The 26,760-nt window shown below is 42.2% G+C and overlaps 2 protein-coding genes across 2 annotated transcripts in view; both read left to right on the forward strand.

The window, feature by feature from the left end:
- On the forward strand, positions 1 to 4,701 carry mrpl54 (mitochondrial ribosomal protein L54). Its single transcript, XM_073068686.1, has 3 exons — positions 1 to 158; positions 579 to 735; positions 4,341 to 4,701. The coding sequence occupies exons 1-3, from the start codon at positions 50 to 52 to the stop codon at positions 4,471 to 4,473; spliced, it is 399 nt and encodes a 132-aa protein (XP_072924787.1). The 5' UTR covers positions 1 to 49; the 3' UTR covers positions 4,474 to 4,701.
- Positions 4,702 to 14,938: 10,237 nt separating this feature from the next.
- The window catches only part of malt2 (MALT paracaspase 2), a 64,188-nt gene continuing 52,366 nt past the window's right edge, over positions 14,939 to 26,760 (forward strand). The window contains exons 1-3 of the mRNA XM_073068687.1: positions 14,939 to 15,063; positions 15,736 to 15,915; positions 18,116 to 18,282. Coding sequence (XP_072924788.1) covers positions 15,776 to 15,915; positions 18,116 to 18,282 — 307 coding nt within the window. The 5' untranslated portion in view covers positions 14,939 to 15,063; positions 15,736 to 15,775. The remainder of the gene's footprint in view (positions 15,064 to 15,735; positions 15,916 to 18,115; positions 18,283 to 26,760) is intronic.

A 26,760-nucleotide genomic window follows, 5' to 3' on the forward strand; every position in this document is an offset into this window, starting at 1 on the left:
ATTGAGGGGCGGGGTTTGATGACGTTTGTGATTGACGGGCGGCCGAGTGATGGCGGTGCCCAGTGTTTGGATGCTGGGCCGCTGCACGGTGAGGAGCGCGTTTCTGCGGAGCAGTGTGGTGTGCCGAGCGCCGGCAAATGGTTACGCCAAGAAAGCAGGTAAACGGCTTTCGCAGCTGACCTGGAGCTCTGCTCGGGAGCGGCGATTTGACCCTGCAGTGTAGGCCCCAGTCAGGACACGGACCCTCTCCAGCTCACGCCGCACACCCTCGCACTGGGTGCCCCCCACCCCACCCCACCCAGCCTGGGCATCGAGCACACCCTCCTGATTACCCAGTTTGGACAGTGGATCTATTCCCCCCGGCCTGGACTGTTGGTTCACAGTACACACCTTCCCAGTCACCACCCCCTCTCCCAGTTCCAACATAATCTGCCATTGGGTTTTGAACCTCTAACTTTACATTGCTGTATATCAGTGATGCGACTTCAATCCGTTAGACGTTAGGAGGTCCTAAATACGTGATGAAAGGGACAACGGGATCTTTCTAAGGTTATTTATAACCTGCCTGTATTTTTCAGCTGTTAAGGGAAAAGGTAAGGTTGGAATCAAAGAGGCTCGGCCAAGTCCAGAGATATGTAAGGATCCTGCCATTCTGACCACTCATGCTGTGGGAGTGAATATCTACAAGCAAGGTGCAGATCCAAAGCTACTGCCAGATTCTGAATACCCCGACTGGTAGGTGTTACCCTCATTTCAATCTGTGCTTTCTTCCTCCTAACTTCTCTGGGTAGAGTAGTTCTGGGTATAGAAGCAGTTCCAGATCAGTAGTCCTTCCATGAGGCTATCATTATTGTCAGCCAAGACAGCTCCACATCTTTTTACTCCAGTCCCAGTTCTTCATATTCTCTGATAGATTTGTCTTCTACTATCTGCTGGTTCACTCTTCCATCTCCTCCTATATTTTTTGTAACCTTTAACCCTTACACCCACCTGGGGTGCAACACCTGCTCTTTCACGTTTTATTTTCCTAAACAATATAGAACATTCAGTGTTGGTAGTATGTTATTCTTTAGACTGGGGAAACAAAATCAACTGAATAAGTGCTTTGCAGAGCATGTTTAGTTTACAAGGTTGACCCAGAGCCTTCACATATTTACCTGCACTTAATTCTCCAACCCACTTCCCCTCTAATCAGTCTGTGTTTGGCTTCTCCCTGTTCCGGTGATATAAAGTGCACACTTGAGGAACCACACCTCATTGGCTGATTGGCAATTTTATAGTTTTCTAAAATTGGCTCTGATTTCAGTGGTTTTGGATTACCAGACTTTTCATAATGTTGCTTCAGATTTATATCATTTGTTCCTTCCTTTTGCTGCACAAATCACTCTCTCACCTAGATGGGGTCAGTTGTGCTGTGAGGATTACATTCCTTGACTTCTCTAGTGCCTTTAACACCATCCAGCCCAAGATCTTAAGGCACAAACTAACGGAGATGGGAGTAGACTCTCACATGGTGGATTGGATAGTGGACTACTTGACAGATAGACCTCAGTATGTGCGGTTGGGAGACTGTAGGTCTGACACGGTGGTCAGCAGCACAGGAGCGCCGCAGGGAACCGTACTCTCTCCGGTCCTGTTCACCCTGTACACATCAGACTTCCAATATAACTCGGAGTCCTGCCATGTGCAGAAGTTCGCTGATGACACGGCCATAGTGGGGTGTGTCAGGAATGGACAGGAGGAGGAGTATAGGAAACTGATACAGGACTTTGTGATATGGTGCAACTCAAACTACCTGCGTCTCAATATCACCAAGACCAAGGAGATGGTGGTGGACTTTAGGAGATCTAGGCCTCATATGGAGCCAGTGATCATTAATGGAGAATGTGTGGAGCAGGTTAAGACCTACAAGTATCTGGGAGTACAGTTAGACGAGAAGCTAGACTGGACTGCCAACACAGATGCCTTGTGCAGGAAGGCACAGAGTCGACTGTACTTCCTTAGAAGGTTGGCGTCATTCAATGTCTGTAGTGAGATGCTGAAGATGTTCTATAGGTCAGTTGTGGAGAGCGCCCTCTTCTTTGTGGTGGCATGTTGGGGAGGAAGCATTAAGAAGAGGGACGCCTCACGTCTTAATAAGCTGGTAAGGAAGGCGGGCTCTGTCGTGGGCAAAGTACTGGAGAGTTTAACATCGGTAGCTGAGCGAAGGGCGCTGAGTAGGCTACGGTCAATTATGGAAAACTCTGAACATCCTCTACATAGCACCATCCAGAGACAGAGAAGCAGTTTCAGTGACAGGGTACTATCGATGCAATGCTCCTCAGACAGGATGAAGAGGTCAATACTCCCCAATGCCATTAGGCTTTACAATTCAACCGCCAGGTCTTAAGAACTTTTTAAAAGCTATTATTAATGCTTTTTGAGATAGTGATTTAGATGCATATCATATTTTTTACTGAGTTAAGTATTGTATGTAATTAGTTTTGCTACAACAAGTGTATGGGACATTGGAAAAAAAGTTGAATTTCCCCATGGGGATGAATAAAGTATCTTTCTATCTATCTATCTATCTATCTATCTATCTATCTATCTATCTATCTATCTATCTATCTATCTATCTATCTATCTATCTATCTATCTATCTATCTATCTATCTATCTATCTTTGGTAACCCTAGATTTCATTCCTCTTTCCCTAGATGTGTTTCCTGAGACATTTTTATTATTCACCACCCTTTTTCAGCCAGTACCACATTCATTTATATCATTAAATTTCTTCTATATGCTCCCCTATCACAAACCTTCCTGTATGTTGTCTCTGCTTCTCACCATCTTCCTCTTTCTCTGCAACTTAACTTTAACTTTGCTCTGTTCCATTGAAATGTCATGGAGGCGAGGCATTGTTTCTCCACAGATGCTGCCTGACCTGCTGAGTACTTCCAGCAGTTTCTATTTCAGGTTCCCAGCAGCTGCAGTATTTTATTTTCAGATTATATATCCTCCCTTCCAAGCACTTCAGTTTGATTTGTCTTCCAACTAAATATTCCCTAAAATTCTCATAATCCTTTGTGAAGGAGACTTGTAACCATTTCGAAATCGATGCTGGATGAATTCAGTGAATGTAAAAGATGTCTGTAGACATGTCTGGTTGAGATCCCGCATCAGGACTGACAAGGAATAGGAAGATAAAGTTCAGAGTAAAGTTTATTATCAGGGTACATATATGTCACTACATACAACCCTGAGATTCTGTTTCATGCAGGTATACTTAGCAAATCTATAAAACAGTAACGTAGACGGGATCAATAAACAACAAACTGTGCAAATGTAAATATAAATAAATAGCAATAAATAATGAGTATGATATAACATGAAATGAAAGAGCATGAAATAACAAGATAAAGCGTACTTAAAGTAAGACCATTGGCTGTGGGAACAGCAGATGCAGAAAGAGTGTTAATGGTTGAGTAACTGTTCTGGTGGTGTGAGTCCTGAGGCACTTGTACCTTCTTCCTGATGGCAGCAGTGAGAAAAGAGAATGACCTGGGTGGTGAGGATCTTTGATGATGGATGCTGTTTTTCTACGGCAACATTTCATGTCAATGTGCTCAAAAGGTTGGGAGGGCTTTACCCGTGATGTACTGGGTCGAATCCACTACCTTTTGTAGGATTTTCCACTCAAAGGCTCTGGTGTTCCCACACCAGGCCGTGATGCAGCCAGTCAGCACACTTTCCACCACACGTCTGTAGAGGATTGACAAGGTTTTTGATGACATGTCAAATCTCCGCAGACTCCTGAGGAAGAAGAGGTGCTGTCGTGCTTTCTTTATAATTATATTTATACGATGGGTCCAGGGCAGCTCATCTGAGGTAGTAACATCCAGGAATTTAAAGTTACTGACCCTTTCCACCTCTGATCCTCCATTGAGTACTTGCTCATGGACCTCTGGTTTCCCTCTCCTGAAGACTACAATCAGTTCCTTGGTCGTACGGACATTGAGTGAGAGGTTGTTGTTATTACACTACTCAGCCAAATTCTCACTCTCCCTCCTGTATGTTGATTCATCACCCTCTTTGATACTGCCCACAACAGTGGTGTCATCAGCAAACTTGTGTATGGTTGGAGCTGTATTTAGCCACACAGTCACAGGTGTAAAGTGAGTAGAGCAGGGACCTAAGCACACATCCCTGTGGTGCTCCTATGCTGATGGAGATTGTGAAGAAGATTATTCGTCACTAGGTGGACGAGATTATTTGTCACTAGGTGGAGCTCTTATGTTGTTAACTGTGTAATTTGAGCAGTAAAAGAATTGATTTTTTTATTTGATCAATGTCTTGAAGGTTGTTTTCCTTGAACCTTGGACCGCCAAAGAACCTGGATGAACTGGACCCAGAATCCTCGGAATACTGGAAAAGAATAAGAAAACAACACATGTGGCAACATAACAAAGAACAAAAAGGAAAGAAAGTCTAACACAAATTTTGGGTGTGAGCCACAAGTATCCAGTTCACTAAAATGATGAATGTCTTCAAAGGAGTTTTGAGCAGCAGTGGTCATGTGGAACAAACTGTCAAACCGGCAAGGAAGACCTGTGAAGGAGCTGAACTGTATACAATATGACCCATATGGGGAAAATGTGACTAACACTTGCATTGTCGATTAATAATACAAAATAAAAAGAGAGCAATATTTTTTATACAATATTTTCCTTCCTTCCCGCTGCTCCAGGAGGAAATGGGTCTCAAGGGGGAAATACATGCCCTGGTTATTGAGAAAGAAATTCTGTAGGTTCTAACTAGAGTAGTGATAAAGTCCTTCTGCCTCATTATTCTGGGTATTCAAGTTCTCTTCAGTCACTTCTGCAGGGATCTTCTTCTTTGGGTTCATTATTGAGGAACCTGTTCTCCACAATCAAAGAAAAAGTATCAGGAGCAGGCCAGCAGGCCCCTCATGCCTGTGCTACCATTCAATAGGATCACGGCTGGTCTTGTGCTCGCCTCAAATGCCCTACTGTGCCAGTCCCCACAGGTCCAAATTCCTCATTCTTTCAAATGTCTATCCAATTCCACTTTAAGTGTGAGGTTATCCACTTTGGGAGTAAGAACAGGAAGGCAGATTATTATCTGAACGGTGTAGAGTTGGGTAAGGGAGAAATACAAAGAGATCTCGGAGTCCTTGTTCATCAGTCACTGAAGGTGAATGAGCAAGTGCAGCAGGCAGTGAGGAAGGCTAATGGAACGTTGGCCTTTATTACAAAGGGAATTGAGTACAAGAGCAAGGAAATCCTCTTGGATTTGTACAGAGCCCTGGTGAGACCACACCTGGAGTATTGTGTACAGTTTTGGTCTCCAGGGTTAAGGAAGGACATCCTGGCTGTAGAGGAAGTGCAGCGTAGATTCACGAGGTTAATTCCTGGGATGTCAGGACTGTCTTACGCAGAGAGGTTAGAGAGACTGGACTTGTACACGCTGGAATTAAGGAGATTGAGAGGGGATCTGATTGAAACATATAAGATTATTAAGGGATTGGACAAGATAGAGGCAGGAAATATGTTCCAGATGCTGGGAGAGTCCAGTACCAGAGGGCATAGTTTGAGAATAAGGGGTAGGTCATTTAGGACAGAGTTAAGGAAAAACTTCTTCTCCCAGAGAATTGTGGGGGTCTGGAATGCACTGCCTCGGAAGGTAGTGGAGGCCAATTCTCTGGATGCTTTCAAGAAGGAGCTAGATAGGTATCTTATGGATAGGGGAATCAAGGGATATGGGGATAAGGCAGGAACCGGGTATTGATAGTAATTGATCAGCCATGATCTCGAAGGGCCGAATGGTCTACTTCTGCACCTATTGTCTATTAAATTTATCTGGTGACCTGGTCTCCAACATCCTCAGGGGCAAAGGATTCTAGAAAATCACTAACAGTAGAAATTTCTGTGCGCCTCTGTTTTAAATGACTGGTTATTTTGTTTGTGACTTGTTCACAAGTGAAAACATCTGAAAATCTATTCTGTCATGCCTTCTTACAATTTGGGTTCATTGGTGCTGGTACATTAGTTCTCTGGTCTCCATGTTTCTGGGACACAGGTTCTCTGATCTCACAATTGATGGTGCACTTGTTTTTTTCCCGTCACTGGGGTTCCTGGGCAGTGGTTCTTTGGTTTCCCTGTTGCTGAGGTGCTCTTCCCCTGGGCTCTGACTACTGTTGGTGTATTGGATTTTTAAGCTCTGGCTGGAGTTTGAAGGATATCCATTAAAATGTCAATAAAATAAAGTCCTGTACTGACTATATTCTAAACCTGTAGTTAAATGGTCAGCAGCATCGAGAGGGATTTGGCTTAAAAGGTGCAAACAGTGCAGTGGTGAAGTGTTCCTGGGGTCGGTGGAATTAAATGGATGTTTGTATCTCATCAAAGAGTGTTTGAATTTGTAACCTTTTCACCTAGAGTACAAAATTCACTGTTGGAATGCATTTTAAAATAACTGTAAAGAACTTCTTTCCGAAGGCTATTTTTTTTTAACCTTTAGAATGTTCCCTAGCCTTCAAAATTGTAGTTGTATTCTTGTGCATCTCCACTGCTCGGTTTCTCAATATGTGGGAAAAGGCTAACTTGCCACTCTAGATTTATTTTTATGTTTGTAAGTGCATTATATTTGTTAGTGATGGACTTGTGCAGGAATATTAAGGTTAATTCCTGACTTCCTATTATTCTGGATATGTAAGTGGTCTCCATTGCTGATAAGCCAGTAGCCTCGAGCTCGTACAACCATTTAACTTCTTCTAGGTATTACAAAAGATAAATCAGTATTTTTAGTACTGATCCTTACAAGCCAGAACAATCTCTATGGATCAGGGAGAAGGACAAATCCAGTCAGAGTCTGACCTCTCTGAACTACCTTCTCCTCACAATTAAATCTGCTAACTAGGCATAGAGCAGCACTTAAACCCAAGGTCAGTACCCTGACTTCCTGCATTCCACCAGTTCCTGCACTTCAGAAAAAAGGATGTATTTAATCAGATGTAAATTAAAGTGGGCATCCTGAGGTTGTGCAAGAAACTACAAAATAAAAAGGAATTTGGGGTTCTTTGTACATACAGCAAATATTTACACAGGACGATATAAAAGGTGAGTTTTCATTGACATTTAGAAGACACTGGTGAGATTGCTCTGGGGTTGCTACATACAAATTTGATATCCATATTTATGGAAAGGTGCCATCATCAGTGATGCTCGCTAAATTTCTTCATGAGATTAAGAAAGGTGGGCCTATGGTTATTGGAATGTAGCAGAACAAGCAATAATCTTCAAAATCAGTTTTATTGTCACTGGCATACTGTATATGAAATTTGTTGTTTTGTGGCTGCAGTACAATGCAAGACATAAAAGTTACTCTGTTACAATGAATAAATAGTGCAAAAAAGGAATAAGAGCAGAATTAGGCCACCATTCCATCATGGCTGATCTGGGATCCCGCTTAAACCCATACATCTGCCATATCCTTTGATACCGTGACCGGCCAAGAAACAATCAATTGCTGCTTTAAATATACGCACAGACTTAGTCTCCACTGCGGTCTGTGGCAACTCTCTGGCTAAGAAAATTCTTCCTTCCTTCTAAAGAGTTGCCCCTCAATTTTGTACCTGTACCCTCTAGTTCTGGATACCCCTGCTATTGAAAATATCTTCTCCACATTCACTTTATCTAGTCCTTTCAACATTGAGTAGGTTTCAATGAGATCCCCCACATTCTTCTAAATTCCAGTGAGTACAGGCCCAAAGCTGCCAAATGCTCCTCATAGGTTAACCCCTTAATTCCCGGAATCATCCATGTGAACCTCCTCTGGACTCTTCCCTTCCTGAGAAATGGGGCCCAAAACTGTTGACAATACTCTTAAGTGCAGCCTGACAAGTGTCTTATAAAGGCCCAGCATTATCTGTTTGCTTTTATATTCTATTTCTCATGAAATAAATGCCAAAATTTTGTTCGCCTTCTTTACTAGAGACTCAATATATACATTAACCTTCTGGAGGTCTTACACGAGGACTCCTAAGTCCTTTTGCACTCTGATGTTTGAACCTTCTTCCCCATTTAGACAATATTGCACTATTGTTCCTTTTACCAAAATACATTATCATACAATTCCCATTACTGTATTCCATTTACCACTTCTTTGTCCAATCTTCCAATTTGTCCATGTCCTGCTACAATCACATTGCTTCCTTAGTATTACCTACCCATCCACCATTCTCCATGTCATCTGCAAACTTTGCCACAATACCATCGATTCCATTATCTAAATCATTGACAAACTATGTGAAAGCAGTGGCCCCAATACTGACCCCTGAAGAACACCAACCAGAAAAGGCCACTTTTATTCCCATTCACTGTCTCCTACCTGTCAGTTATTCCACTCTCCATGCCAGAATCTTTCCTGTAACACCATAGGCCTCATGTATGGCATCTTATCAAACTCCTTCTGAAAATCCAAGTAAATGACATCCACTGCCTCTCCTTTGTCCACCCTGCTTGTTACTTCCTTGAAGAAGTCCAACAGATTTGTCAGGCAAGATTTCCCTTTACAGAAACCATGCTGACTTTGACTTGTTTTATCATTAGTCTCCAAGCCATCCTTAAAAATAGACTCCCAACACTTTCCCAGCCACTGAGGTTAGGCTAATTGGCCTATAATTTCTTCTGCCTTCCTCCCTCCTTAAAGAGTGAAGTGACATTTGCAATCTTCCAGTCCTCCAGGATAATGCCAGAATCAAGTGATTCTTGCAAGATCGTGACCAATGCATCCATTACCTCTTCAGTAACCTCTCTCAGGGCTCTGGGATGTAGTCCATCTGGCCCAGGTGAGTTATCCACCTTAAGACCTTTAAGTTGGTTTAGCACTTTGTCTTTTGTAATAACAATGACACATTCTTTCTCCCTGACACACGGACCTCTGGCACACTGCTAGTGTCTTTCACAGAGAAGAATGATGCAAAGTACTTAAGTTCATACACCATTTTTTGTCCCCCATTGCTACTTCACCAGCATCGTTATCCAATGGTCCAATATCATCTCTCAACTCCCTTTTACTCTTTATATAACTGAAAAATCCTTGGATATCCTGCTTTATATTATTGGCAAGTCTGCCTTTATATTTCATTTTTTCCCTGATAGATTTTTTAGTTGCCTTTTGTTGGATTTTAAAAGCTTCCCAATCATCCAACCTCCCATCACTTTTGCTACTTCATAATCCCTTTCCTTGGCTTTTATGCAGTCCTTAACTTTCTTTGTCAGCCACGGTTGCCTACCCCTGCTATTTGATAACTTCTTCCTCTGTGGGACATATCCAACCTGCACGTTGTGAACTATTCCCAGAAACTTCTGCTGTTATCCCCACCAGGTAGCAAGGTAGTGTTCACATTCATGCACCATTCAGAAATTTAATAATGGAGGAGAAGAAGCTGTTTCTAAAATGTTCAGTGGGTTTGCAGGCTTCTGTACCTCCTCCCTGATGGTAGTAATGTGAAGAGGGAATGTCCTGCATCATGAAGGTCCTTAATGATGGATTCTTGAGGCAACAATATCGTCAATGAATTATAGATGGTGTTTGAGCTATGCCTAATAACAATCATGAGTTAGAGAGAGTAGAGCAGTGGACTAAGCACACTTCTCTGAGGTATTGATCGTCAGCGAGGAGGAGATCTTATTCCTGATTCACTCAGATTGTGGTCTCCCAATGAAGAAGTCAAGGAGTCAGTTGCAGATGGAGAAATAGAGACCCAGGTTTCAAAGCTTGTTAGACAATAGACAATAGGTGCAGGAGTAGGCCCTTCGAGCCAGCACCGCCATTCAATGTAATCATGACTGATCATCCACAATCAGTACCCCGTTCCTGCCTTCTCCCCATATCCCTTGACTCTGCTATCTTTAAGACCATTCTATCTTTAAAATTTTGTTCATTTGTACTGAGGGTATGATTGTGTTGAACATGGAACTATAATCAATAAACAACAGCCTGATGTATGTATTGTTGTTGTCCAGATGCTGCAAAGCTGAGAGAGCCAGTGAGATTGTGTCTGTTGTAGCTGTAGGCAAATTGAATCCGAATGGGGTTTAATATCACTTGTATATGGCATGAAATTTGTTGTTTTGCGGCGGCAGTACATTGCAATACTTAATTTAAAAATAACTATACAATAAGAAATATATATAAAAATAGATTAAGCAATGCAAACAAAAAGAGGGCAAAAAGAAAACAAATAGTGAGGTTGTGTACAAGGGTTCATTGTCCATTCAAAAATGGCAGTGGGGAAGATGCTGTTCCTTAAACATTATGTGTCTTCAGGCTCCTGTTCCACCTCCTTGATAGTAGCAATGAAAAGATGGCATGACTGGGTGATGGGGATCCATAATGATGGATGCCCCCTTTTTGAGGCTCGATGCTGGGGAGGCTAGTGCCCATGACGAAGCTGGCTGGGTTTGCAACTTTCTGCAGCTTTTTCTGATCCTATGCAGTGGCTCCTCCACACCAGACAGTGATGCAACCAGTTAGAATGCTCTCCATGGTACATGGTACATCAGTAGAAATTTGCCAGCGTCTCCTCAAACTCCTAATGAAGTATATCCACTGTTGTGCCTTCTTTGTAATATCATCAATATGTTGTGTTCAGGATTAAGAGATACTGATACCCAGGAACTTGAAACTGTTTACCCTTTGCACTGCTGATCCCTTGACTTCCCCTTTCAGAAGTTCACAGTCAGTTCATTGGTCTTACTGATGTTAAGTACAATGTTGTTGCAACATCATTCATCAGCTGATCTCACTCCTGATATCCTCGTCACCATCAGAAAAGTTGCCAACCCTTGTTGTGTCATCGGCAAATTTATAGATGGTGTTTGAGCTATGCCTAGCCGCATAGTTGTGGGTTTATAGAGAATAGAGCCTTGGGCTAAGCACATATTCTTGAAGTGCTCCAGTGTTGATTGTCAAAGAAGAGGAGATGCAATTTCCAATCTACACTGACTGGTCTCCCAATGAGTTCCCAATGCTGTCTAAGGAGTTTGTACATTCTCCCTATGACACATGGGTTGCCTCCAGGTGCTCTGTTGCCTCCCACAATCCAAAGATATACTGGTTGGTAGGTTAATTGGTCATTATAAATTGTCCCTTGATTAGGCTAGAGTCAAATTGGAGGCTGCTGGGAGGCACGGCTCAAAGGGATGGAAGCCTAATCTGTGCTGTATCTCAATAAATAAACAAACAAGTAAATAAAAGGTCAAGAATCGAGTTGCAGAGGGAGATACGGAAACCCAGGTTTTGGAGCCTGTTGACAGTACAGAGTGTATGGTGATGTTGAACATTGAGCAGTAATCAATATACAGCAGCTTGACATAGGTATTACTATTGTCCAGGTGGTTCAAGGCTGTGTGGAGAGCCATTGAGATTGGATCCACTGGAGACCTATTGCAGTGAAGGGCAAATTGTAGCAGATCCAGGTCCTTGCTCAGGCAGGAGTTGATTCTGACTATGACCAACCTTTCAAAGCACTTCATCCCAGTATATGTGAGTACAACTGGGCAATAGTTGTTGAGGCAGCTCACCCTGCTCTTCTCATGCACTGGTATGATTGTTGCCTCTTTTGAAGTAGGTGGGAACCTCCAGCTACAGCAGTGAGAAATCAAAGCTGATCTTGAACACTCTGCCAGTTGGTTGGCACAGGTTTTCAGTGCCCTACCAGGTACACCATCAGGGGCTGATACCTTGCGAGGGTTCATCCTCTTGAAAGATATTCTGATGTCAGCCTCTGAGACAGAAATTACAGGGTCACCAGTTGCTGCAGGGATTCACACAGGGGTAATTTTATTCTCCCTTTCAAAACATGCATAAAAGGCATTTAGCTCATCTGGGAGTGCAGCATCATAGCCATTCATGACGCTAGATTTTGCTGTGTATAATATAATGGCCTGCAAACCCTGCCAGAGTTGGCTTGTATCCAATTCCATCTCTAATTTCAATTGGAATTGTTTCTTTGCTCTTAAAATTGTATTCCGTTGGTCATACCTGGACTTCTTGTATAGTTCTGGATCTCCGGTCTTGAATGCCAGATCCAGCATCAACAGGCTATAAATCAGCTAGTTGTTCCATGGCTTTGGGCTTGAGGTGCCTGATGTGTTCTCAAAGGCATATACTCATCCACGCAGGTTTTAATGAAGTCAGTGACTACTGTGGCGTATTTACTCAGATTCAAAGATGAATTCCTAAATATTGTCCAGTCCATCGACTCAAAGCAGTCCTGCAAGCACCCGACTGCCTCCCTTGAGCGTTCCTTATTGGTCCTCACCACTGATGCTGTGGTCTTTAGCCTCTGCCAGTATGCTGTACAGCCAGGTGATTGGACTTTCCAAAGTGCAGGTATGTGATGGCATGGTAAGCTTTCTTGATGGTGGTGTAGCGGTGGTCAAGTGTGTTTGCTCCTCTGGTTCCACAGGTGATATATTGGTGGTAGTTCTTCAAGCTGGCGACCCCACCCCAGTGATAGGGAAGGCATCAGGGAGTGCTGTTTTGTGATTGCCAATCATAGTGCTCAGCTCCTCCGGTGCCTGCCTGGCATTGGTCTGAGGTGGAATGTACACCTCTACCAGGGTGATGGCGGGAAACTCCCTCAGCAGATTAAATGTATGGCACTTGACTACTAGCTATTTCAGATCGGGTGAGCAGGGCAGAGACAAAACCGTCACATCTGTCTACCACAGTGAGTTAATTATGAAGCATACTCCACTCCTCTATCTTTAAAAAACTCAACTAACCTGTTGTTGTGGCAAATGGTGAAGCCATCTGGCTGCAGCTTTGCACTCAAAATGGTGAGACTGAGCCATGTTTCCATGAAACAAAGTACACAGCAGTCCCTGATGTTCCTCTGGTGCTTCAATCTTGCTCTGAGGTTTTCAATTTTATTTTCCAGAGACTGGACATTTACCAGCAGGATAGTTGGGAGCATGGGTCTAAGGCCTGTGTGTTTCAGTCGTACCTGCAGCATGCCTTCCCTGCTTCTGTTTTCTGAAGAGGAACTGCACTCATGACCTAAGTCTGCTGTGCGGGGTCTATCAATTTTGAGGATTGACAAATTTTTTTAATGTCTTACTAAAGTACCCATTGCTGTGGCCTAGGTCCCTGCTTAGGCAGGAGTTAATTCTTGCTAGGACCAATCCTTCAAAGCATATCATCACAGTAGATGTGAGAGCTACTGGGTCTTTGAAGCAGCTCACCTATTGGCCTTAGGCATCAGTACGATTGATGTCCTTTTGCAGCAGGTGGGAACCTCAAACTGCAGCACTGAAAGGTTGAATATGTCCTTGAACACTCCAGCCAGTTGACTGGCACAGGTTTTCAGAACATTGCCAGGTAGACTGTCAGGGCCTGATGCCTTGTGAGAGTTCACATGTCAGCCTCCGAGACAAAGACCACAGAGTTGCCAGATGCTGTGGGGATTCACACAAGTGTAGCGTTATTCTCCCTTTCAAAACATGCATGAAGCATCTGTGCCATTTGTGCTGTTAGTTTTGCCTTATAGCAAATAATGACATGCAAACCGTGCCACGGGAATTATGCATCTGATGGCGTCTCTAGCTTCACAAAGAATTGCCTTCCATGGGTCCTACTTGGAGATCTTGTAGGGTTTTGAATCGTCAATCCTGAATGTCACAGATGTAGCATTCAGCAGACCGTAAATCCTCTGGTTCATCCGGGGCTTCTGGTTTGGGTATATTTGCCATGTTCTCATCTGCTCAGGTCTTGGTGAAGATGGGGACTACTGAGGCATATTCATTCAGATTAAATGCTGAATCTCCGAATGCGGTATGGTCCACTGATCCAAAGAAGTCAGCTAAGTGCTCCTCCGGCTCCCTTGACCATACCTTTGTGGTCCTCACCACTGAGACCTTAGGCTCTACCTGTATGCCGTGTATAGAAGTCCAGCCAGGTGACTGGACTTGTCAAAGTGGAGGTGTGGGATGGCACGGTATGTGCTCTTGATGGTGGTCAAGTGTGTTGCCCTCTCTGGTTCTACAGGTGATATGTTGGTGGTAGTTTGTCAGAGGCTTCTTCAAGCTGATCAGGTTGAAGTCCCCCTGCAATGATGGGGACGGCACCAGGGTGTTCTGTCTCATGGCTGCTGACCACAGGGTTTAACTCCTTCAGTGCTATTTTCACATTTGCCAGTGGTGGAATGTACGTCATCCAAGATGACGGATCCCAAATATGCTTCAATACATGTCCAATATTAAAGCATGTGGGATTCTGAGGGGGAATGATAGGGTGAACATTGAGAGTATATTTCCCCTCAAGAATTAGGGGTCATAGTTTCAGAATGAGGCTACCTATTTTGGATGGCATTTCTTCTCTAGGGGGTCAGGACGGTGTAGAATTCCCTACCCTTAACACTTGTGGTGGCAGAGTCATCAAATATATTCAAGGTGATTTGGGGGCTATTGGCAGATAATTAAACTACAAGAGAGATGAAGGGTATAGGAGTGGGGGCGGGGGGAGGGGGGGTAAGAGATTATATTGGTGTTCAGGCCAAAATTGGATCAGTCATGATTTTAGTGACTGTGAAACGGATTCAATGGGCCACTTGGCCTACTCTTGCTCCTTGAGCTTTTCATGTTTCTTATCCACGTACAGTAAGTCACTTTGTTCTGGATTAATTTTATAAGTTTGAGATGTTAATAGAATTACTTGTGGCATAAAAGTTTGACTCTGCACTGGAACTTCTAGCTGTACTTCTTGATTAGAACTACGTTTGTAGATCACAGTGGATGGTGAAGTTAGGGAACCTTAAGTGGAAATGCAGAACTGAGTTTGTTTACAACTATATGCGGGGTTTCACATCCTCAGATTTGTCTGTGCCTTCATATACTTCCTTTTTATTTGAAAAGGTTGCAGTAGACAGATATTTGTTTCTGACACTAACTAGTTGGGAGCCTATGTATGATCTATAATCAATGTGGAATTGGAAGGACCACAAAGGCTCCGTCTGTACTTGGATCTCATCACTTTCCAGATCTTTCAACCAGAGGCAAGTTTTAAAAATTCATTCATTATTTGAAAGTTTCGGTAAAACAAGCACCCAGATTGCAGACGTGTATCTGGAAGTACTAAATGTTTAATTTTTTAAAAATGGTTTTTCTCTGTAACACTTTGATAAATTCTGTGTAATTCCTTATTTATTATTAAACTTGGAATGCAGCACTGCCATTAATAATAACAGCATTTCTCTCATAACTTGTTTCTAATGTTTCAATTAAATACTACATACTTACGCTGTGGATAATACGAAGTTGGTTTCAAATGAATCTGTCAGATGTTGAATCAGTGAATTACTGTTGGCATTGATTCTTTATTTTATCTTATTTTTTCCTTTCCCCTTACTTTTACATATTCTTTCTGCTTAGATACAAAAGCTGTTACCTTTGGAATTATCCCATATCTCCTGTAGGAATAACTGGTTGTAAAAAAGCATTCCATTTACAGAGATTACAGAAAAAGAAATTCTTCCGCTTTCCCTATTCATTCTAGACCTATCGTTGGAAACAATACTTTAATGCTTCCTCTTTCATGCTTTGAGTTAGGACTCAGAAATTGAACAGATCTTTATTCCTCAGGCAGTTTTGACGTGATAGTTCCTATCCGTTTGTCTGACTTGTATAGGCCACTGTATTCACATTTCCTCTTCGTGTTGTGCTTTCAGTAGTGTATTCATTCCATTGTGAAGTTGATGTTAAAGAAGCATGGACTACTGGAGCATGCCCTTAAATAGCCTAGGGGAATTGACGCTGAAGAGATTGAGCACATATCTGGACAACTGCACCATGAAAGGGTGGAGGAAACTGGCTGAAACTGTAGGCGCAGACAGTCGGTTCAAGTGCAGGTAGGTGCCGATTTAATCTGTTAGAAAGGGTGACCCAATAATGTTAACACATCTTCCTAGATGTTATTTGCTCCTGATAGCCTCTCAACAGGAAATGATGGGCACTGAAAACCTCAACAATGTGACCATCTCAACATCTTAATGCAAAATCAAAAAAAGTGTTTTTTTAAGAATGAAGTGTTTCTTAACCACAGTATAACATAAAACTGATTGCAATTCAAACTTTATCAAACATCAAGAACCTATCATGAAAAGGATAATCTAAAATGGCTCGGAAAGGGAACCTTCATTAGTATGTGGCTAGGACTGTTTCAGAGCCAATAGTATCCTTTCTGCTAATGTCCAATGCTGGGACCAACTAGTTCACTGCAGGGTCTCTTCTTATTCGGTTGTCCATCGAAATCCAATGATGATGTTCACTCCTTTAACAGTGAGATCTTTGATGACTGTACAGTTCTATCCTGGACCCACAAGCTCTATTGCAGGTGGGATATGCATATTTGGTAGTGGTGGTAGTGATGGCAACCATGGCTGCATTTCTCCTAGCTCTCTTCTGCTGTCTTCTGGTTGTCCTTTCCATCTCCAGAATACGAACCCCATCCCTACACAGCTGTTGCTAAGTGTTATGGTCAGCAGCAACATCCTCCAGGTCCTCGGGTCTGATCTTGCACTTCCTTAAAGCATTCTTCATCTGATCCTTACAGCGCTTCTTCGCCTCTGCAGGGTAGCTGACATGGATGCCCCCTGTCGGCTACCCCACAGAGTGTTATATGGCCAGCTACATCATGGTCAACACTCAGCTGGACTGCAGAGTAAATGTGGAATCATTACACATACAGCTGTTGAACCATTGGAAATGACAATATAATTTTAATTCTTCATTCCTACGGTAACTTTTATCCACATTAAAATTCTACTAGTGTTCGTAACTCCATGGAGTTTGCTCCCAGCTACCCACCCAATCCACATAACCTACCTTTGGGTATCTTTCATTTTCTACTCCACTACCCCTTTCTTCATATGTAACGGATTCCTAAGAATCTCTGGCTTCCTACGTAGCTGACTCCCTGCAACACATTATTTTTAGTTTTAATTTAAACACAAGCCCCACTTTTTCTTGCTGACCAAAATATTCAATAGACAGTGAAAGGAAACTCCCTCCCACTGTGTCAGCTTGGTTCACCTTATCTAAAATCAAATTGCAGCAGGTTTGAATCCGATTCCTGCCCATAATCTAGTTTAGCAGCCTAGAGTATAGGAATTGGGATGTAATGTTAAAATTGTACAAGGCATTGGTGAGGCCAAATTTGGAGTATTGTGTACAGTTCTGGTCACCGAATTATAGGAAAGATATCAACAAAATAGAGAGAGTACAGAGAAGATTTACTAGAATGTTACCTGGGTTTCAGCACCTAAATTACAGGGGAAGGTTGAACAAGTTAGGTCTTTATTCTTTGGAGCGTAGAAGGTTGAGGGAGGCCTTGATAGAAGTATTTAAAATTATGAGGTGGATAGATAGAGTTGACGTGGATAGGCTTTTTCCATTGAGAGTAGGGGAGATTCGAACAAGAGGACATGAGTTGAGAGTTAGGGGGCAAAGGTTTAAGGGTAAAATGAGGGGGAGTTTCTTCACTCAGAGCTGTGTAGCTGTGTGGAATGAGATTCCAATAGAAGTGGTAGAGGCAGGTTCGGTATTGTCATTTAAAGTAAAATTGGATAGGTATATGGACAGGAGAGGAATGGAGGGTTATGGGCTGAGTGCAGGTCGGTGGGACTAGGTGAGAGTAAGCGTTCGGCACGGACTAGAAGGGCCGAGATGGCCTGTTTCCACGCTGTAATTGTTATATGGTTATACGGAAGTGCCACATTGTCAGAGGTGCTTCCTTCTTGGCTGAGGGGTTCAATTAATGGCCAGATGGTCTGCTCGAAAGACTTGTGGTGTTTTGGAAATTTTCTTTGTGACTCAGGCAATATGGTGGGAAGGTGAGAATGAGAGAGATGGGATTAACAGAAATGGTTCGAGAAGAGCAGATAAGAGTTACATCTGACGAAGGGTCGGATTTTTTTTTTTGGTTTAATCCTAAAGATTCCTCTCCTACCCTAAAGGTTCTTGGGTTATGTTTTACTCAAAGAATCAAAGAATGTTACAGAGCAGGAGCACTCATTTGCCCCTTTCATTGTTGTATAATTCTGTTGCTAGTGAAAAGGAGCTGGAGACCTGCTCGCTGAAGGTTCTTGATCCAGATGGAAGCCCAAGTCGATACTTTATCCAATTAATTGCCGAGCGTGGCTGCCCTGTGAACTATGTACTCAGCTGTCTGGACAAGATGGGGCATACAGAGGCAGTGCAGTGTGTGTTATCAATGGGTGAGTAAGAGTATGCTGATGACAGAGTATGAATCATTTAAAGCAGATGTTCACTTTAAGTAGCAGAGGTACTCTGGATGCTGTTCTATATTTTTATCCTATTAGTCATTTCATGAATATCAAACAATTTATCTTGCAGCCCGCAAGGGTTATCCCACATATATGAGCAAGAGTATGATAAATATGGTGGATTTTCTGAATTCAAGATTGCGTATGTACCAGTAGCTGCAAACACTGGAAGCTCAGAACTCTTGAGTTGTGTGCATAATTTCCTAATTTCCAACTTGGCATGCTGCTTTAACTTATTCCCTGCAGTGCAGCACTTTAAGTTCAGTGCGAGGATGTGATCCTGCAACCTTTGTACTCTCCTCACCCTTTGTTAGCATCTGCTTTGCCAGTGCGTGACTGAGTTGGCTAACCCGGAGAGCAGAGGAAGCAGAAAGCAAGCATCGGTATCTATGTGCAACTGGTAAATGAGCTGGCTGGCAAGGTACTGTTGGTATCGAGTAACAGATCCTCTACATCCCAATGGAGTCAAGTTAGGAAAAGGGGAAGTACAAAGAGATCTAGGTGTTCTTGTACATCAGTCACTGAAAGTAAGCATGCAGGTACAGCAGGCAGTGAAGAAAGCTAATGGCATGTTGGCCTTCATAACAAGGGGAGTTGAGTATAGGAGCAAAGAGGTCCTTCTGCAGTCGTACAGGGCTCTGGTGAGGCCACACCTGGAGTATTGTATGCAGTTTTGGTCTCCAAATCTGAGGAAGGACATTCTTTCTATTTAGGGAGTGCAGCACAGGTTCACGAGGTTAATTCCCGGGATGGCGGGACTGTCATATGTTGAAAGATTGGAGTGACTGGGCTTGTATACACTGGCATTTAGAAGGATGAGAGGGGATCTGATTGAAACATAAGATTATTAAGGGACTGGACACACTAGAGGCAGGAAACATGTTCCCGATGTTGGGGGAGTCCAGAACCAAAGGCCACAGTTTAGGAATAAGGGGTAGGCCATTTAGAACGGAATTCAGGAAAAACTTTTTCACCCAGACAGTTGTGGATCTATGGAATGCTCTGCCCCAGAAGGCAGTGGAGGCCAATTCTCTAGATGCTTTCAAGAAAGAGTTAGATAGCTCTTAAAGATAGCAGAGTCAAGGGATATGGGGAGAAGGCAGGAACGGGGTGCTGATTGTGGATGATCATCCATGATCACAGTGAATGGCGGTGTTGGCTCGAAGGGCCGATTGGCCTACTTCTGCACCTGTTGTCTACATATCCTGAGGGATGCTTATCAAACATTTCCACATTTCCTCTTTACACAGAAGGAGACAATTCTGTGAGATCATTGAGTCTCAGCTGGTTCATTAGAACAATCCCATTCCACCTTCAATTTTCCCAGTCAGCTATTCCCCCATATCTCTATTAATGACAATTTTCATTGCCAATTGACTTTCCAACCTGTATGTGTTGGAGATGTGGGGAGAAACTGCTGTACTCCAAGGATCTCAGGGAGAATGTGTTAGTTCCACACAGACAGCTCTAAAGGTTAGGAGTGAGCCTGTGTTTATTGAAGTTTTGGGAGAAAAGCTCAATTAGATGTACCACTGAGTTGATATCTATTCATAATTTTGTAACAGTGGCACATGCAATATATTTTTGGTCATTCCTCACTCATTTTTCAAGGCCTGCATTCAAATTCTTTTGCCTTGTTTAAAAAAAATCCTATGGAACTCTTTACTACCAAAAACAGCATATTTTTTATACAGAGGCAAAATTATGCAGTTGGCAAATTGTTGATATTCTGGAAATCATAAATATAAACAGAAACTGCGGTAAGTATTTAGGTCAGTCAGCAGCTATGGGAGGAGAAACAGACTTAATTTTTCAGGTCTATGATCTTTCATCAGATCTTGAAGCGGCTATAAATCTAAAACTTTAAACAGGCATACCCAAACAATGGATTGCAGGCTAAATTTGACCGGTCATCTTTCCTCGCCCTGTCACCAGTAAGTGTGTACCCAGAGAGATTTTCTCCACAATCTATTGTGACTGAGGAGACTGCGGAGGAATTACTGGGCACAGAACGGCGCTGGGTGAGAAATGTCAGGACCATGGGAGAGAATGGGGATGAAGGGTTTGTAGCTGGGCAACGGATTTCCAGAGAGAGATTCAAGATCCACTAAGGTGACTGATCTGGTAGACATTTTAATTTCAGTTTGTTCCTGGAACTTGTATCTACCCATCTCAACAGATTTTGCTTTCTTTACTTGTTTTCTCTTCAGCCTATTTCTCTGATTCTTCCATTTTATTTTAGCAGGCTCCAGTTTCTTGGGTCCATCTACCATGTAAAGTATGTGAACTTAGTGGGGTTCTTTAACTCAAATGATTCCCATAGCCGAATCTGCACACTTATGACCATGAGGTATTAGAACTTCAGTGGCACTCACAGTCTGACTCTGTAAGGGATAATAGTCTTAACCATTGGCTACAACCAAGAATACATTACTTCCATTATTAAATAATTGGATGTATCATGAAGTTCACGAATCTAACTAAGTGTATTGATTTCTGTACTTACTGCCATCTTTATGGTGGTGCTGCCATTGTTGAATAGTCCATAATCATCTGGAGATTCTATAATTTAAACGTAGTTCAGTCATGGCTGATCTTTTTTTAAGCCCCATTCTCTTGCCTTATCTTCATAACTGTTAACCCCTTACCAATCAGGAACCTTTGAATCTCTGCTTTAAAAACGCCCAATGATTTGGCCTCTACAGCACTCTTTGGAAACAAATTCCACAGATACACCATCAGCTGGTTGAAAAATTCCTTTATTCTGAGGCTCTTCCCCTTGGATCCTAGACTCTAATGGAACAACTAATGGAAGCTTCTTCTCCATCTTCACGCTATCCGTGCCTTTCAGTATGATAGGTTTCAATGAGATTCCCCTTGTAGTCTTTAGAACTCCATTGAGTACAGGCCCAACCACGTCAAGTACTCCTCATACATCAGGCCTTTCATTACTTGCATCATACTGGACCACCTCCAGGCTTAGCACATCCTTCCTTAGATACAGGCTCTAAAGTGCTCACAATATTCCAATTGTGGTCTGACCAATGCCTTATAAAGTGGAAGTTAACATTGCATTTGCCTTCTTCACTGCTGACTCACCCTGCAAGTTAACTTTTAGGAACATTGAAGTAGGCTGCCCAATGCCTTTACGCTTCCGATTTCTGAATTCTCTACCCTCTTGAATGATCTTGATTACTCTTCTTAAATAGTACTCACAGTTTCCTCTGCTCCTTTCCTGGGTATGGTTCATAAAGGATGATTGGCCAAGAGGCCACTTTCCGTGACTTGGATTCAATCCAGATGTCTCATACTGGAGTTTCTGAATGAACACCAGATGATTTATGACCCTACAAATCTAATTTCTTCCTTTTTTGAAGCTGGTGATAATAAAAAGTGAAACTGTTTGATTCCAATCTTCTTGACCTGAAACAATTAATTTACTGACCCTTGTGTGACAAAGATACTACTTAATTCTTCTTGCTAATGTACTGTAGAGGGGCATGACTCCTTGTTTTTTCCTTCTAACTACCTGAATGACTGCCAATTAACACTAAAAACTTACCCACTTCTTTTCCACAATGATCTTGATGGAATGAATTTGTAGACCCTTTCCAGAGATGGACTGGTGCCTTAAGTGGTTATGTTCCCCCAGGAGAGTGATCCCACCCATCCTACTTCCTCTTTCCTTCACGTGCCCCCATGTCTCTTTCTGCCACTAACATATCTTTCGGCAGTCTGTGGGATGTAGGACAAGCTTAGAACAGCAGAAGTCAGGGGAAATGCACAAACTCCTCACAGACAACACCTAAGGTCAGAGTTCAGGTCCCTGGGGTTGAGAGGCAGCAGCACTAAATGCTCCAGTACTGTGCTGCCTTCAGATGACACTACTTGAGTTTACTACTTTGAGTTTTTGATAACTTTTAATTGATAAATTGGCTGATCTTTCTTTAACATCTGGTGAAGCTGTCCACACAGGGGCAAAGTGCCTGTAGTTCGTACATATCTAGAAGTAACAGGAGCTCTGTAACACTCTTGGATTTTCTGATTCTGACAATTACTTCAACTTCCTCATGAACTGACTGCAATCTATTTTCATCTGTTCTCAAACTAAAATAGATCATTTTTATTTTACATCAAAGCACATGTGCTTGATTTTAAGCTGCACATGATGTTCGTGCAGTCTCCTACAAACTTCCCCAGGAACTTGAGGTTTTCTTCTTTCGTGCCGATTACAATTAGAGTGTCATCCTTTTTCAAAACTGGGGCAGATCCCTTGCTACAGTGCATCTGCTGTGGTCTGCAGTACTTGAGAAAACACTGTTTCTAACGTATTAGTCGTAAATACAGTTTCATTTATAATGAAATGTTCATCATCAATTTTACCCCATTCTGTAGCTGGTATGCTCATCTGCATGCTCTTGATGTTACAGACTGTCCCCAGGTTGTAACCAAACATCCTTAAGTTATGCCTGTCTCTAAAATCAAAAATCACTTGATATAGTAACAGTATTGTAATTAATGGCATCAGAATCACATAAGGTTGATAAAAAAAGAACAATTACTAAAAGAGAAACCTTCCACACCCTCTGATGGTACTTGCTTGAAGTTTTGTTGTAACTAACTTCCTTGTTATTATATTAATTGCTCTGCTTAGAACAAGCAAGTCTGCAATGTTACATATGGATCTGGTCCCATTTCTATAAACATGATTGTCTTTTTTGAATAAAGTATGGCCATTTTCAGGGATCTTTATCTCCACCTTATGTTTCAGTAATGGTTTTAACCAAAGAAGTACAATTCCATCATGTTGCTGGGAGAATTGGAAAGCTCCTTGACATAACCATTGAGATTTCTATGGCAACCTAGTCTGTCATCTTGTATTACCTATCATTTTGACAATTATTGGGCTCGGTATTTTATTCAAATTGTATCCATCGCCTTTCTGTTTCCTTCCCCGGTGCTCAAGTTTGCATATCAAGCCTACCACAAACAATCATGAGCTTCACAGCAGCGCACACAAAATGCTGGAGGGACTCAGCAGATCAGGTAGAATCTATGGAAAAGAGTAAACCGTCAAGGTTTTGGGCTGAGATCCTTTATGGAAATCATCTTTCTGTAGTTTGTATCTCCTATTTCTTCCCTTTGGTCCTACCCTTCCACAAGGTCCACCTCCTCTTCCCTTGACCTTGTTCCCCAAAGCTCCAGCTCATTCTGGTTGCTCGTATTTTGTCCTTAAATGCTGTCCATATTTGTAAATTTTTATCTCATCCAGTTTACCTCACATGATTTCTCCTGAGCCCTCCATTAGCAGTATGTTCTAAGTTGCCTGCCCAACATACAGAAATAGCTAAGACAATATTTCTTCCAGCTAAATATTGGAAAATCTAGTTAATCATAATCTTTGGTCTCTTTCACGCCTCCATTCTTCTCCCTTGCAACTGTTAGTGTTTGAATCAGCCAGTTCACAAACTTGATGTCACATTCTGCCTCTGTAGCCTTGCTTGATTCCATCTCTCATCTGTTTTCCCTGTCTCTTGGCAACAATTCCGACTCCTTCTTGGCCATTATGAACTCAGCCACCAATGTGTAAAGTAAGCTAAGGTTTAGACAGAGTAAATAGGAGACCATTTTCTCTTTGCAAAGTGCTGAAAAATTAGAGGACACAGATGAATAAGAATTGGCAGAAGAATTAAAGGAGAGAAGAGAAAAAAGTCTTTACACTGAGAGGAACTTGCTGTTTATAAGGGTGTAGGGACAGAAGATGCATACTTGAAGAACATGTGCTTGACCTGAAAGAGCAAGGACATTTCAACATTCAAAGTAAAATTATTATCAGAATAAATACGTGTCACCATATACAACCCTGCGATTCATTTTCTTGCAAGCATTCACAGTAAGTACAAAGAGAGACAATAGAATCATTGAACAATGCACACAAGATGAACAAACAACCAATGTGAGATAGGCAATAAACTGTGCAAATGCAAAAAGAAGAGAAGTGATAATAATGACAAATACATAAGCAATAAATTTTGAGAACATGAGATGAAGAGTCCTTGAAAGTGAGTCCATAGGTTGGGGGAACAATTCAGTGTTGGGGTGAGTGAAGTTACCCTCTCTAGTTCAAGAGTCTCACTTGCAGACCCCAGTCAGTTCGGATTGGCAACAACATTTCCTCCACAATTGCAATCTGCAAAGGTGCCCCGCAAGGCTGTGTGCTTAACCCCCTGCTCTACTCACTTTATACTTATGACTGTGAGGCTAAACACAGCTCCAATGCCATATTTAAGTTTGTTGATAACACCACTGCCATTGGCTGAATCAAAGGTAGTGACGAATCAGCATATAGGATGGAGATTGAAAATCTTGCCACAAATGACAACCTTGCACTCATTGTCAGCAAGAGCAAGGAGCTGATTATTGAATACAGGAGGAGGAAACCAGAGGTCCATGAACCAGTCCTCATCAGAATCAGGTTTATAATCACCGGCATGTGATGTGAAATTTGTTAACTTAGCAGCAGCAGTTCAATGCAATACATAATATAGAAGAGAGAAATAAATAAATAAATAAATAAATAAATAAATCACATATAGTGAATAGATTAAAAATGTGCAAAAATCAGAAATACTGTATATCAAAAAAAAAGTGAGGTAGAGTCCAAGGGTTCAATGTCCATTTAGGAATCAGATGGCAGAGGAGAAAAAGCTGTTCCTGAATCACTAAGTGTGTGCCTTCAGGCTTCTGTATCTCCTACCTGATGGTAACAGTGAGAAAAGGGCATGCCCTGGGTGCTGGAGGTCCTTAATAATGGACACTGCCTTTCTGAGACACCGTTCCCTGAAGATGTCCTGGGTAGTTTGTAGGCTAGTGCCCAAGATGGAGCTGACTAGAATTACAACCCTCTGCAGCTTCTTTCAGTCCTGTGCAGTAGCCTCTCCATACCAGACAGTGATGCAGCCTGTCAGAATGCTCTTCACAGTACAACTATAGAAGTCTTTGAGTGTATTTGTTGGCACGCCAAATCTCTTCAAACTCCTAATGAAGTATAGCTGCTATCTTGTTTTCTTTATGACTACATCGATATGTTGGGACCAGGTCAGATCATCACAGATCTTGACACCCAGGAACTTGAAACTGCTCACTCTCTCCACTTCTGATCCCTCCATGAGGATTGGTATGTGTTCCTTCGTCTTACCCTTCCTGAAGTCCACAGTCAGCTCTTTCGTCTTACTGGCATTGAGTGCCAGATTGTTGCTGTGGCACCATTCCACTAGTTAGCATATCTCAGTCCTGTACACCCTCTCGTCACCACCTGGGATTCTACCAGCAATGGTTGTTATCATCAGCAAATTTATAGATGGTATTTGAGCTGTGCCTAGCCACACAGCCGTGTATATAGAGAGTAGAGCAAGGGGTGAAGTGGTAGCCTCCAACCTGATGACATGAATATCTTACTCTGACTTCCCAATACTCCCCAATGCCATTAGGCTTTACAATTCAACCGCCAGGACTTAAGAACTTTTTAAAAGCTATTATTAATGCTTTTTGAGATAGTGATTTAGATGCATATCATATTTTTTACTGAGTTAAGTATTGTATGTAATTAGTTTTGCTACAACAAGTGTATGGGACATTGGAAAAAAAGTTGAATTTCCCCATGGGGATGAATAAAGTATCTATCTATCTATCTATCTATCTATCTTCTTTCTCTAGTCCTGATGAAGGGTCTTGGCATAAAACGTTGACTATCTACTCTTTTCCATTGAAGTTGCCTGGCCTGCTGACTTCTTGTAGGCTTTTCAGTTCAAGGGCATTGGTGTTTCCATACCAGGCCATGATGCAACCAGTCAGTAGCCTCTCCACTGCATATATATAGAAGTTTATCATAGTTTTAGATGACATGAGGATGCATTGTGCTAGATCAGTACTGAGCATTAAGTTTCACACCATATCACGCCAGCTTTCATTGAGAATGTTATTCCATTCTTCTAGTTTCTTGGTAAATATTATTTTTATCCCGGCTTGCAGACTCCTCATTGTAGAGGTCAGTTCACCTCTGCCTTCAGTGAGGGTGCAAATGCAACTGTGAGCTTCCAGTCACTCACCCTTATAATCCTTTGTCCCACACCCCCTCCTACTCTGGGCTTTCCATTCTTGAGATCCGGTAAAGCTCAAGAGAAACACAAGTTGTAGCACCTTGCTTTTTGATTGACATGTTCACATGTGAGATCCCTGAGCCCTGGAGGTACAGGTCACTGTGGATTAACTCATCGATCTAGCAGTCCTTTCTGTGGGACGTTGCTGCATTGCCTGTATTACTAAAGGATATAAATTTTAAAGGAAGGATGGCATCATCAGATAAGTGTCCTGGGATGTCTGAGCTTTAAGACGTGGGAAGAAATGCAT

Source organism: Hemitrygon akajei, chromosome 16, assembly GCF_048418815.1.
Source record: "Hemitrygon akajei chromosome 16, sHemAka1.3, whole genome shotgun sequence".
In the NCBI taxonomy this organism is placed as follows: Eukaryota; Metazoa; Chordata; class Chondrichthyes; order Myliobatiformes; family Dasyatidae; genus Hemitrygon; species Hemitrygon akajei.